The 14,951-nt window shown below is 46.1% G+C and overlaps 1 protein-coding gene across 6 annotated transcripts in view; it reads left to right on the top strand.

The window, feature by feature from the left end:
- RNF144A (ring finger protein 144A) overlaps positions 1-2,185 on the top strand; it is a 112,852-nt gene extending 110,667 nt beyond the window's left edge. For all 6 annotated transcript variants that reach the window (XM_059942280.1, XM_059942282.1, XM_059942283.1 and 3 more), the window contains one exon: positions 710-2,185. In XM_059942280.1, coding sequence (XP_059798263.1) covers positions 710-841 — 132 coding nt within the window. In that variant the 3' untranslated portion in view covers positions 842-2,185. The remainder of the gene's footprint in view (positions 1-709) is intronic.
- The last annotated feature ends 12,766 nt before the right edge of the window (positions 2,186-14,951 follow it).

Below are 14,951 nucleotides of genomic sequence, written 5' to 3'. Positions count from 1 at the left end.
AAGGAGGGAAGGGAAGAGAAGGGAAAGGAAGAAAAAAAGGGAAAAAAGGGAAGAGGGAGTGAAAGGAAGGAAGTGAAGGGAAGGAAATGTGGATAGATGGATGGATGGGTAGGTGAGTGGATGCTGGATAGATGGATGATGATGGATGATGAGTGGATGAATAGATGGACTGATGGATGGATGGAGGGATGATATAGGTGGTAGATGATGGAAGCATGCATGGGTGGATGGACGAGTAGATGGAGAGATGACAGATGTATGGAAAGATGGGTGGATGTTGTGTGCGGATGGATAGATGGATGGATATACGTGGGTGGGTGATGGATGGGTGGATGGATGGATGGATGGATGGATATAAGTGGGTGGATGATGGGATGGACGGGGTGGATGGATGTGTGGATGAATGGATGGATGGATAGATGGGTGGATATAGGTGGGTGGAGGATGGATGGATGGATGGATGGATAGATGGGTGGATATAGGTGGGTTGATGGATGGGTAGACGGATGGATGGGTAGATGGATGGATGGGTGGATATAGATGGGTGGGTGATGGATGAGTGGATGGATGGATGGATGGGTGGATGGATAGATGGGTGGATATAGGTGGGTGGGTGATGGATGCGTGGGTGGTTGTGTGGTTTATACTTTAGCTATCGAACCTACAGACCAGCCAACTCACCCTCTGCTCCTCTGTTTCCTTCTTGCAGGTTGTGGGCATTTTTGCTGGATTTGGGCTACTGCTCTTGGTGGCCTCGCCTTTCCTGCTCCTGGCCACTCCGTTTGTACTTTGCTGCAAGTGCAAGTGCAGTAAAGGCGACGATGACCCCCTGCCCACCTAGAGGAAGGCGTGCTGCTGGAACAAGACCCCACCTCCGGGAAGCGTGGTTCTCTCCCATCCCCACCCGCCGTCCCCCTCTCACTAAACATCTTTCTTGCCTTATGTGCCCCATTGAGCTTCACAGTGTCACGCCGGATGCCGTGATTTCAGGGACTGATATCAGATCGTTGGCGGAGGCCCCAGGTGCCGTCACCCCGGCATGGGGGAGGCAAGGCTGGCATGGGTGGGGCACGTCCCACAGAGTCGGTCGGTCTCTGCAGACTTGACAAGGGAGCTGCTGTATGGAGCACCAGGTAGTGGTAGACTAGGAACATCTGGTGTTGCTTAGGAGACCTTCTCTCGCAGAATGTTGTCCGTCTCCTCCTTGGCTTCAAGCTGGCGCCACGTTGCTGAGAGAAGAAGTCTTTTAAGGATCGCCTCTCACTTCAGACAGAATCCAAGTGTTCTGACTTGAGAAAAGCACTCTGTTTATGACAACTCTTTTTATTACTAATGGCATTTAGTAAAATCCTTTTTAGAAGGTTTTTTTTTTTTTTTTTTCCAACTGAGTAGTGAAAAATCAACAAGGTGCATTGAAACCATCCTATGCCTTTTCTTGAAATGTGCATTTTAAGAAGTTATGGTTAAATGACCTTTCTGGCTCGGCCACTTTTCAGGAGATTGAGAAAGCCTTATGCGCTCTTTGTGTTTTTCTTGAAACTTGTGGAGACTTTTTGGATGCTGTAAGCTGTGTACTGTTATCAACGTGTTTCCTGTATCGTTGCATTTCTTTGAAAATACTGATGCATTTGAAGGAACATGTCCATCCTTAGGTTTGCCTTTTGTTTTTCTCTCTCTGGTGATTCAGCTCAGCTCACAGGGCTCCTCTCTTTTCACCCAAGTGTCAGTAAATATTTTTTCATGTCTTCGGAAACCAAATGTTTTACTTGGAAATAGTTCTGCTGAGAATCCCTGTGGTTTGGCGGTAGCCTCAGTCTCCTCAAGCAGACAAAAACCAAGCAAATAGTGACATTGATGCCCAGAAGGGGGGCCTCCTATCAGGGCTGGGGGGCTCCCAGGGCCTGGGGGAGAAGCTTCTGGAGGTTCACAGTTTTTGTAATGACTAAGTTAATTTGGAGACATCATCGTAGTTCCAAATCCTGTTGCTTACCATTTTGCTTACCCTGCTGAAAAAAATCTTCCATTTCACTTAGTTATTTTGATTGGTCTTTTACAGGCTGTGTGTGTCTATTACCATGGCAGCAGGATGCCCGGATCAGTAAGACACACGGAACTCCATCAATTGCCTTTGGACAGTGTGTTCTTTACAGAAAGTTGACTTTAATAAAGGCTTTTAAAGGGCAAACTGATTGCATCCAACTTGGGACTTCTAAACATAGTAGAAAGGCAAATGTTGTAGATTTATCGTGGTGGAACTTTTTTTAAAGCTTACTAAGCATTCCACAAAGGAGTAAAATGAAAACAAACCCTGACTTTTATCTCAGTTGTTTGCTTGTGGCAAGCACATCTGTAAAGTGTGGTGGTGTTTTACATCCTTGACTTCTGCGTTTGTGTACCTGTCTCAGGTCCTGGTTCCCGTAGAGAGATGTCTTTATTTCCTAACATTTCATCAGTTAGGAGACACAGGCTCACCTCACTCTTCCCCTCTAGTATTGATTTTCTTTTTGAAACTGAAGCCATTTAGGAACCCAGTCTGTGTCAAAATTACATGCAAAATATCCTCCTTATAATTGCAGTTTGAAAACTCAGTAACAATAAGAACATGCCTGGGACCGTCTTTCCGGATGAAGCCTGAGCACCAGGTCTCTGTAGCTTGAGATGTCTTGATCGGGCCCGGAGGTAGAATGGCTTTTCTGGAGAGAGTGACAACTCCGTGAGGCCTGAAGATGAGGTTGGTGGCCCAGGTGTGAGACCACATCGCGATCTGTGAGTGCGCTTTCAAATTCGTATGGAATACAGCAGGCTTGTGGCCCGTGTCCAGTGGTCCACGGAGCAGGTCTTCATCATCCCAGGTCATCCTGCCTGCGCTCGCTACTGCCCGTTGCATACAGACGTCCATACCGTAGTACCCCCTCATTTGGGGTGGGAACCAGAGCCTTTGGAGAGGTTGCATTCCCTGGGTCAGCACTCAGGTCCCTTTATTCCTAGCGAGTCGGGCTGTCTTGTCTCTCCTAGAAGAGTCCTTGGGCAAATCATGCACATCCAGAGCACCAAACATCCCTGTGCCTTTACCTCTGACAGGCTTATAGCACGTGGTTTGACCCAGGTAGGGAACACCGGAGATTCTGGGGCCGGCCGGGGCCAAAGCAGCACCTACTTGCTCTGAGGTTTTGCATCAAGCATGCCTCAGAATGCTCAGTCTGATTCAGTAAAAACAAAACTAAAACTGTCTACTCCCTAGAAAGATACCAGCGGGATCGCACTGAGATCATTCCATAGACTTGCATCGCCCCCATCTGACTCCTTTTCGTTCAGGGAGGAATGCCATCCCATTGTTTGTGGGGACGCAGTATGAACCAGGCTTGATGTCAGATGTAAACAGGATGTGGGAAGGTGGCCCGCGGTTTGGGTTTTGACCTTGCTGTCCCTCCCAGTAAAACCTGGGGATTCGATGCTTAGGAGGTGGTCTTGATTAAAAATGACACTTTTACAGGTGGTTTTCCTGCTGACTCTGGAAAGTCAGCAGGAAAAGTCTCTGGAAGCACACGTCTGTTTATTCATTTAGAGGCCTTTAAATCTGGGGACGAGGGGAGGAAGAGGACGGAGACAGACCACGGCTGACCCTGCCACTGTCCGGGTGGGGTTCTCTGAGTCCCTTCGGTAACTGACGAGGCCGTGAGGTCTCCCCGGCCGTGCCTGGTCTCCGAGCTTGATCCTGACCTGCACCCTTCAGCCTGGCGAGCCGAGCTCGCCATCGTCACGGGGGACCAGCGCCATCACAGGCGTCTCTGTAGATGTTCACGGGGCAGAGACCGACCTGGGACCTGAGCATGCGCAGAGCCTTTGACCGTCCAGACCAGTGTCGGCTCCACCTCCAGGGGGAGCTGCGGACTGAGGGACCAATATCCGCCACCCCTGGCATCTTTTTAAAGGGGAACAAATTCTCTTTACAGCGTATTATTGCACAAAACCGGTTTAGCAACCAGGCCAGTTCCCGGGGGAAGGGGAGTACCAGATATGCAAAAATTACTCCAAGATGATTTTATCTTCCTCTCCTATGTTACACATGTTAAAGGTTATTTCGCACATTAGAAGAGAGCATTTTTCCCTTGGTCGTCTTTAAAAATGAGAGGATTGGAAAGAACCAGGGTGGGTTTTTTGTATATTTCTCAGATTCTCGTTGATTAATAAATACCCCGGTATGTGTATATAAATCACAGTAAAATCATCAAGGGAAAACATTTTGCATGTATAAAGCTTCCTGAAGGTCTCTTTAAAAAATACCAAAGCTTGTTTATTCCTTATCATTAACGCAAGCCCTTATGAAAGTAAACAAAATAAAGCGTTATGACTGGTATTGTCAAAAATGCCTGCTGGAAAGAAGGGGCTGCATTAAAGCAGAATGACAGGTGCATCCTAACCAGGAGAGCCTGCTGTTTGGGTGTGTAAAGCCCGTGGTCTCCCCGTCCTTGGTTTGCACAATCCTGTCTTCCGAGATTCCAGCAGCCTTCAGGGAGGGGTAGGTACCCGACCTTTCCTTCATTCCATGCTCATTTTACCATGGGTGTATTTTAATCTTGTATAAAAATATGCATGAATGAGTCATGCACATGTATACATTATGTATTTGACAAGTGGTGGTAAAAACAAAAAAACAAAAACAAGTTTGGTTTGTGTTTTTGAAATGTCAGTACGTTTTGTGCCACTAACACTGTGATGTATAAAAGAGCTGTTTGAATGCCTTTTAATGTTGTGTTTTGTACTTTGGAATCATATGGAAAAGTTTGATTTGTAATTTCAATACATATTTTAAGTGTATTGTGTCTTATGTAGTTTGTCCCCCCCTTTAGAAGGGATTTCTTTTTAAAGATATTTTGGCTGGAATACAGGTTACTTTTGTAAATCCTGTCTGGCTCCATCTTTTTTATACTCTTAGTTGGCTGTCTTGAAGATTGAAAATATTATGAGGATTGGAGGTGGACGGGAAGGGGAACTTCTACCACCGGGACAACAGCTTTTTAAAAAAAAAAAAAAGTAATAATTAACATACACTAGGATATTGTTTTGGGTGTACAGCATAGTGATTCAATATTTTTATACATTATGAAATGATTACCACAGTAAGACCAGCTACCATTCGTCACCATATAAAGTTTTTACAATCTTTTTTTTTTTTATTGGAGTGTAATTGCTTTACAATGTTGTGTTAGTTTCTGCTGCACAGCGAAGTGCATCAGCCATACGAACACACACATTCCGTCCCTCTTAGACCTCCCTCCCATCCCACCCATCTAGGTCATCCCAGAGCACTGAGCTGAGTTCCCTGTGCTATACAGTGGGTTCCCACTTGCTAGCTATTTTACACACTGTAGTTTATGTATGTCAATCCTAATCTCCCAGTTCATCCCACCCTCCTCTTCCCCGCCGTGTCCACCCTTCCGTTCTCTACATCTGCATCGCTATTCCTGCCCTGCAAATAGGTTCATCTGTACCATTTTTCTAGATTCCACATACATGTATTAATATACGATACTTGTTTTTCTGTTTCTGACTTACTTCACTTTGTATGACAGACTCTAGGTCCATCCACATCTCTACAAATGACCCAATTTTGTTCCTTTCCTTTTTATGGCTGAGTAATCTTATTGACTATTTTCCCTATATTACATTGCATCCCTGGGATCTTACAGCTGGAAGTGTGTCCCTCTTAACTTCCTGCACATTACCTTGTCCGTCCTCCAGCCCCCTCCCCTCTGGCAGCCACCAGTTTGTTCTCTGTAATTAGGAGTCTATTTGTGTTTTGTTTCGTGTGCTTGTTGGTTTTGTCTTGTAGATTGCACATATAAGTGAAATCATAGCTTCTTTGTGTTTCACTGTCTGACTTATTTCACTTAGCATGATACCCTCCAGGTCCCTCCACCTACACTGAGGTTTTCTCTCTTGGGAATGTTCTCAACTCTGTTCTGCAGCCAAAACGATCTCGGACGCTGGGAAGGTGAGCCCACTCAGCCTCCCCCGTCTCCGTCTCACGGTGCCAGCCCAGGAAGGCGGCATCGGAAGGCATCCCATCCCAGCCTGGCCCCTCTACCTACATCCACAGAGACAAGCACTTGCAAAACTACCAAAGTTTACAAGACCATCATCAAAATCAGTGATCATCCTTTCACTACTGGGAAAAAAAGAATAAATATGGATTCTGTGTGTTTAGCAGGGGAAAAGAATAGTAACTCTGAGTGTTCCACCTTGATTTTCCTTTGCTTCATCTAAACCTCATGGAAGAATGTACGTACCTCACTCGTTAACTTGAAATGAAAGGCTAGACATAGACAGTTAGTTACCTGTCCTATGGCTACGTTTTAAAAACCACCCTTAGAATCTGGAGATGCAGATGGAGCGAGGAGTGTTGTGTGAACTGGGGACTCGTTGCTAGCACTGAAGACACAGAGTCCCTGCTCACAGGGACTCCTAGTCTGGAGTGAGGCAGGTCTGCCCATCAGAGACGATGATTAGTGATCTGCTGGGCCACCTGCAGCCCCTCAGCCAGAGAAGGCTGTCAGGAGGATGAGCTACGTGAAGTGGATCTTGGAGGTGAGTAAGGGTCAGCCAATCAAAAACGAGGGCTGGAGTGTTCAAAGGAATGGCCCGGTCCAGCAAGTGCAAGGGCTTTGGTCAGACGAGCACACCGGGGCTGAACTGTCACTCAAGCGTCCACCTGCGGTGGGCATAGCGTGAAAAGTTCTGGGACTCGACCTTCATTCTAAAGCTACGGGGAGTGGGTCGGTTTTCTAGGGCTGCCATAACAAAGCCCCACAGACTGAGGGGCTGAAACAACAAAAATGTCTTCTCCCACAGTTCTGGAGGCCAGAGGCCCAAGGTCAACGGGTAACAGGTTTGGTTCCTTCTGAGAACCCCGAGCGAGGAGGATCTCTTCCAGCCTCTCTCCCAGCTTCTAGGGGTTTGCTGGCATCTCAGGCATTCCTTGGCTTGTTCATGCCTCAAACCAACCTCTGTCTTCATCTTCACATGGTCCTTTCCCGGTGTGCCTGACTGTCTCTGTGTCCACATTTCTTCTTTTTATAAAGACACCAGTCACTGGATTAGTCCCACCAGGGACAAATCATCCAGGATGACCTCATCTTAACTTAACCGTTTTCAAAGACCCCGTTTCCAAATGAGGTCACATTCACAGGTGCTCGGGGTGAGGATTCCAACATGTTTTGGGGGGTCACAGCTCAGCCCAAAGAGGGAGCATGGCCCATGGTTGGACAGCCCTGCCTGAGTAAGACCGATCACAGAAGGCAGAGAAGACCCAAAGGTGGGGGACTGCCAAGCCTCCCCCGCCCTGAAGCAACCCCTCGCCACTCTGGTTGGACCTCAGTTCTTCAAGCTGACCTGGAACGTGAGAATCACCCCAGAGGACACTCTGCTGAGAAGCAAACTGCTTTTAAGCAAAATAAATCTGTGTGTGTGTGTGTGTGTGTGTGTGTGTGTGTACACATGGGCACATAGATTCGTCCTCCCCACAAAAAATACTCCTCTCTGTACCAGCACTCACCAACATCAGCCTCTTAGGGGACCCAAACTGAAGGGCGTGGGAGGGTGTCGGTACTAACCACGGCTTGTGTGCCTATGAGGGTTGCTGCGAAGGTCGACCTCACCGGGTGCCCTGTTCCTATGGGAGAATGTAGCTGCTGATGTGGCCAGATCCGGACACAGTGTCAAATGCTCCTGTTCCCTGGGCTCTGTCTCAGCCTGCGGATGACTCAGACATTTAAAAATAGCCATTCCTGCTCATTACTGGTTTTTTACAATTCTTCCCTTTCTAGCGTCTCTCAGGGTGTGCGTTTTAGGAATGGGGCCGACACGGGACGGGCGGCAGAGCATCATGGTCAGGAGTGCGGCCACTGTGCTCAGGGCACCCTGGGCTCAGGTCCCAGGTGGGTGACTTCCTAGGCATGTGACTTACCCAGGGGGTCGAAAATGACGGTTAAAATACTTCACAGGATTTTTTTTTCTACTTGCTTTTTTCAATATTTATTTAAATTTTTAAAAAATTTTATACAATTTTTAAAGGTTACTTTGCATTTACAATTATCACAAAATATTGGCTCTATTCCCCGAGCTGTGCAATACATCCTTGAGCCTGTCTTACACCCAATAGTTTGTGCCTTACACTTCCTCTCCCCCGCCCCCGTGTTGCCCCTTCTCCACTGGTAACCACTAGTTTGTTCTCTGTATCCTTCACTGGACCTTTCCAAGGATAAATGAGAAAATGTAAGTCAATCGTAGAGTGTTGGGCAACATGTCAAGTCACTGATGAATTCCGGTTCTGATGTGGGTGACGGCTCCACCAAGAATAGTCACTCACATCCTCCAACCACAAAACACCGAGGGCCTCTCCCCCTCTTCTCATTCTACGACCCGTGAAACATGCCGGATCCGACCACTTTTCCCTCTGACATCACAGCCCACGCTGCCAAGGATGCTGGTGATGGTTGTGCTGGACTCTTCAACACAAAGAAAAACGGAGTAAAATTCTCCATATGGGAAAACCAAAAGTCATTCACTTGTCCCCCTAGGTAGTTAATCTGGGTCTTTTTAAATACATATTTTAACTCATTCTATATATAGTTTTTATTGACTTAGAAAATCCACTCAGAATGTCCATATATTTAATGCAGTTTTCATCACACTGGAAAGCTCCAGGAGAGCATAGTCTGTTCTCACGCCTCAGAATCTCTCTGTTTATCACAGCTTTTATGAAAGGCCCAAAATGTAAAAAGAATAAATTTTGAAAGCTTCAGAAAAGTGAACTCGATTGTTAGTTTTATCCAGGAGGTTAGGAAGTTAACATTATAAATATGGGCTTTTACTGTTGGCATCACTATCTCCTACTACTGTCTGACACATGGTAGAGACACAGTAGATGCTTGTCAAATGAAGGAATTAGTTGCTCTGTGAGTGTGTGTGTGTGTGTGTGTGTGTGTGTGTGTTTACAGGAGGAAGGTCAATTGCTTGGGTCATTCCGTTAAAAAAAATCAACCATTAAATTTGAACTGGCAGACCCAGCAATCCCACTACTGGGCATATACCCAAGAGAAAACCATAATTCAAAAAGACACGTGCACCCCAATGTTCATTGCAGCACTATTTACAATAGCCAAACAGATAAAGAAGATGTGGTACATTTATACAATGGGATATTACTCAGCCATAAAAAGGAACAAAATTGGGTCATTTGTAGAGACATGGATGGCCATAGAGACTGTCATACAGAGTGAAGTAAATTAGACAGAGAAAAAAGAGAAAAAAGTATCATATATTGACGAATATATGTGGAATCTAGAAAAATGCTATAGATGATCTTATTTACAAAGCAGAAATAGATACACAGTCGTAGAGAAAAAACATATGGACACCAAGGGGGAAGGGGCAGGTGGGATGAATTGGGAGATTGGGATTGACATATATACACTATAGATACTATATAGAAAATAGATAACTAATGAGAACCTACTGTATAGCACAGGGAACTATACTCAGTGCTCTGTGGTGACCTAAATGGGAAGGAAATCCAAAAAAGAGGGGATATATGTATAGCTGATTCACTTTGCTGTACAGCAGAAACTAACGTAACATTGTAAAGCAACTATACTCCAATAATAATTAATAAAAAGAAATTTGAACTAGAAGTATACATACAGTCTAGAAGCAAAAGGGTCACTATAGTTGTATTATGAATTGGGACCCTATCATAAGCTGGGCAGTTTGCTCACTCCCTTACACGGGTTGATCTGAGTGCTCACAGTTCTGCAAGGACTGTCATCTCCACAGCACAGGAATAAAAGGGGCTCTGGGAGGCATGGCCACAAGGACCCCTGTAGGAAGTGGCAGCTGGTGAGGGATGCAGGTCTGCCCTGCTGGACACATGTGCTGCCCATCACACTATTCTCCTGCCTTTTCTTTCTTGATCCACTCTTAACAAAATTATTATATATATAATATGTATTATATGTTGTAAATATATTACAATAAACCACTCTGCATGGTTTATTGTAATATACTCTGTAGAAGTTTTGCAAACAGAAACAGTGCACAACAGATCCAGGAAGGCAGTTACTTTCTAGAAAACTGGGGGGTGGCAGGGTGAGGGAAGGAAGGGGACACCCATCAGAGACTTCTCAGCCTCACCTGTGATGTTTATTTCACACACCAGACATATAACTGAGCTCTATAGGATTCAGGTTTTTTTTTTTTTTTTCTACTTTTTTGGGGGTTTATTTATTTATTTATTTATTTATTTATTTATTTATTTTTGGCTGTGTTGGGTCTTCGTTTCTGTGCGAAGGCTTTCTCTAGTTGTGGCAAGTGGGGGCCACTCTTCATCGCGGTGCGCAGGCCTCTCATTATCGCTGCCTCTCTCGTTGCGGAGCACAGGCTCCAGACTTGCAGGCTCAGTTGTTGTGGCTCACGGGCCTAGTTGCTCCGCAGCATGTGGGATCTTCCCGGACCAGGGCTCGAACCCGTGTCCCCTGCATTGGCAGGCAGACTCTCAACCACTGCGCCACCAAGGAAGCCCAGGATTCAGGTTTTAATCTTTTTTTTTTTTTAATTTAGCTGAAAAGTTCATGGGTGTTTGATACACTATACTTTTTAGTTTTTTGGGTTTTTAATTTCTTAAGAATTAGATTTTGACCCCCAGCCTCCCATATTGCTCCTTATTTCTGCTTTTAAAATTCTAAGACAATAACATATCCCAGGAGTGTGAATTCTCTGGAGAGCTTCAGGCAGATACAGAAGAACTCTCCCTTGAAGGACTGATTCCTGGCTCTCTCCTCCGACCTCACGGAGGAGACCCCGAATACCAGCATTTCAGTGAAGCATTGATCCCTAATGAAGCTCCCCAGGGAAGAATCGCCAGAATCCCACGGCTGGAAAAACTCCTCAGAGATCACCTGTTCTTATAAACGAGGAGCCTGGCGCCCAGCGGGGAGACCTCCTCGCCCACAGCCCGCAGCTCCTTCTCGGCAGATCTTCTCTCTCCATCCTCAGCACCTTAATTCCGCACACAGACCAAAGCACGTGCAGTGGGATTCTGCCCTCAGGCATCAAGGCCACTGGGGTGCAGAGACGAGAAGGTTATACTTGCCCTGAAGCACAGTGAGGGGCAGAGAGGAACAACGTCCCTCAGGGGAAGTCAGAGTAACTCCTGGGGGAGAAGGGACTGCAGGGCTTGGGGGAGGGCAGACAGAACAGGGCTTCCCTGAGCACAGACAGGAGGGAGGCGCGCCTCTTCACAGCCCCTGTGTGAGCAGAGTCACAGAAGCAGGCTTCCTGGGGTGGGGTTGGGGACAGACAGGTGGTGAAGGGGCTGGAACAGCAGGAAGAAGACCACTAGGCTTGGCCAGCCTGGGAGATTCGGGGTGAAGGCTGGTGGTGGCATGAGAAACAGGGCTACCATTTGGAGCCTGCAGTGGAAGGGAGTGGAGGCCTGGAGGTGACTAGGAGGCTGTTAAAATGGGTGGGCGTCTGTACCAGACTGTGGAGTGGAAGCAGAAAGGATAGAACATCAGTAAAAAGACTTAAGGTCAACAGAGGTGAAATTGCAGGCTTGGCTCTGTTGGCAGCCGAACTCTGGGTGTACGGTTTGCTGGACGTGCTGCAGTGACCTGGACACGGGGACTGTGTGTTCCTGGGCCGTGTTGTGGCACTTTGTCCACAGAGTTCAGGATGACCAAGGGAAGAATGACCGCTCTGGCTGTTCCCGTCCTCTGCTTTCAACACTGCTGGATCTTCCTGTGCTAAGCGCCATACTCCAGGAGGATCATGAAAACGCCCAGTGTTAGGAGACACGCAGAGCAATGCTCGCCTGGGTGTGCCCAGTTCTTACTCATATTCCCCCTCCTTCAATCCATCTTAATTATGATGCTTAATTAAACATTCCAAAAATGCTGCCAAAATGCCCCATTGCCTCAGCAGCTAGAGCCTGGAGGAAGTAGATGCACAGCGACAGTCCATGCTCACCCTCAAAACTCAGGTGATGCTATCTCAGAGTCACCTTTTCTTGATGCTGAAGCAGGAAAAAGAAATTGATGATCTTGGCCAAGGAAACCATGGGGAAATGGTCAGGGTGATGACTAATTTTTTTTCTTCTGTGATGCTTCACTCAACAAAGAAGCTTACCGCCTAGCATGGAGCATGAGAAACCTTAACACTTAACATTTTCTAATCCTTACAAAAATTCTAGAAGTCTGTATTATTTTGCACCCATTTTGTAGCTGAGAAACCATAAGTTCACTTGCCCACAGTCAAAGTCAATATTCCATGGAACCAGGATTTGAGCAGGTGTCCTTAGGATTGCCAAGATGGATCTCTCCACTGAATTGTTTCATTTTCCCAATGCCTCTTGTAGAGTGGGTACCGTGGAGGCAGGACGGCTCATTATTTTGAGAGAAAAGCTCATTATGGCTCAGAGAGGATGTATCGTAAGTGATGTAACTGGTAGCAGCAAAGCCAACTTATCCCATGCTGCCCAGCGACTGTGCACTTGTGTCTTTGGTCCAGTGTTTCAGGAGGAGAAGCTCTTTGGTTTGTGGTCTCCATGCTGAGAGCATGTTTCAGGCTTCTGTTGTGACATGGTGGGGGCCACTTGTTTACCAAAGACCCTCCTGTTCCCCATAATTCTTGGTTTGTGTATGAAACAGGGTAAGTCGTGCACAGGGACCCACGCACACCATGACACATGTAATATTTAGTTAGAGCTAGCACTCTGCTGTAATTTCTCTTTCCAACATTTATTTCATCATTAGTCTTTTCATTTCTCCTGCAGAGTCTTGAGTATTTCTTGAAAATGACTTCTATGAAATACTTCCATATGCATTTAAACTTGTTCAACATACTTTTTCAGTTTTTAGTGAAATTGCAAAAGTCAGTTTCAGATATTTGCAAACGGCAATAACTTCTTTTCTTTGATCCTCACGTGATTTTCTTCTCCAGCTGGTATATTCCTAGAGTTGGAAGGAATCTTGGTAGGCGTCTTATCTCCTTTTTACTGAAAATGTGGATTTAGACCTGAAGCATTACAGTGCTTGGGAACTACTTAGAAACGCAGGAACTAAGCCCCACCTCAGATCTACTGAGTTAGAATCCGGATTTTAGGACGATCCCTAGGTGACTGGTGAGTACATTATATTAACTTTTCACGGCTGTGTAACAAATTAGCAAAAACTTAGTGTCTTAAAACATGTTGATTATCTCACAGTTTTTATGGGTATGTAGTCTGGGAAGCTTAACTGGGCTCACTGCTCAGACTCTCACCAGGCCAGAAAGGTGTCAGCTGGGCTGTGTTCTCATCTGAAGTCTCTACTGGGGAAAAGCCCACATCTGTTCTCATTTACAATGTCAGCAGAATTCATTTTCTTCCATGTGCCTGTTGTTGTCTGCGGGGAGCCCCTCAGGTCCTAGAGGCTGCCTGCACTTCCTCACCACGTGGGTTTCCTCAACATGGTGGCTTACGTCATCAAATCAGCTAAGAAAGTCTCTCTCTAGTGTGTGCTAGCAAGATGAACATATATGCATATGTATATATATGCACTTGTATATATAAGTATATGTATATATACATGTGTATGTGTGTGTGTGTGTAGATTAATCATGGAAGTGACGTCTTTGCCTTGGTTAGAAGCAAGTTACAGGACTTGCCCCACTTGAGGCAAGGGAACTATACAGGGTGTGAGCATGGACGGTACCCTAGTGTCTTTCTTTTGTGTAAATAGAAATTTGAGAAGCAATGATCAGATCTCAACTGTTACCACATTCTCACAGGTGCAAGGACCTAAGGCTTTGCATATGAACCACTTTTCCTAAGTGACACAGCTGGATTTCCAATCCTCTTGTTTGCTTTTACACCACACTCACCAGCTTCTACACCCACCTCCCCCTCCAAGCATCTCTTGCTAAAGTCACCAATGTCCTCTCAATCCACACAGGCTCCAGTTGCATTATGCCGGCATTCTCCTTTCCCAGAGAGGGTCACAGCCAAAAGGGCTCGACAAAGAAAGCGTGGCGGTGTCCCCAGTGGATGAGGGGGTCTGTAAGACCCTCAACCATTCTCAAAGCACGTGGTAATTGGCAGTTCTGGATGTTTCTTTTGTTCCTTACAAATTCCAAAGGATTCAGCCAGACAAATACTCCAAGACCCTCTGGAGTGTTTCCCTTGTGCACAAACTTCAGCCAGAATAAACCAATAGTGAAATGGAGGGAAAGGTCACAGTGTTTTTCTGGGACTCCAAGTGACTGCCTCAGATTTAGCTCTGATTTTTCTAGCTCATGATCCCTAACCACAACCCCACCGTCCTTCACTATTTCCCAGACCACATCAGAGATACCTGGGATCTCCTGCCTTCTCTCCTCACTTGGAAGAACTCTTGACCTCCTCCAAGAGACCCTGCTCAGATGTCCCATGCTCTATAAAGCCTTTCCTGTCAATCCAGCTACTGGCCCACCCCACCTCCCTGACCAGCTCCTGCAATCCCACTTTCCTCATATGCCCCCCTTGCATTTGGTCAAGTTGCCATGTTGACACTTAAGATGAGTTGTAATGACCTATCTATGTGCCTGTATTCCTTGGGAGAACTTGGGCCCTGAGTCTACACTTTGTTTTTCCTAGTGTCTAGTAGATGAGCACCAAATGATTTCTAAAAGGGTAGATGGAAACTATAGAACTCAAAGACAAATAAAACAATGTTTTGATGACCTGGGTTCTACTAAGATAGTGGCCTGAGTAGCCCTGTTCTGTTCACCCCTGACATTCATGTGAGCTGGTCACAGAAACAAAGAGGCTGCCAGCATTTCTGACCTGAGTTTCGTTATCAGGTCCAAATTAACTCCCAATGTCCAGGCAAAAGCAGAATGTGACACTCTAACAACTCATTCCAAGCTCACTTATGTAA

This window comes from Balaenoptera ricei, chromosome 13 (assembly GCF_028023285.1).
Source record: "Balaenoptera ricei isolate mBalRic1 chromosome 13, mBalRic1.hap2, whole genome shotgun sequence".
Classification (NCBI taxonomy): domain Eukaryota; kingdom Metazoa; phylum Chordata; class Mammalia; order Artiodactyla; family Balaenopteridae; genus Balaenoptera; species Balaenoptera ricei.
This window is presented reverse-complemented; position numbering and strand designations above follow the sequence as displayed.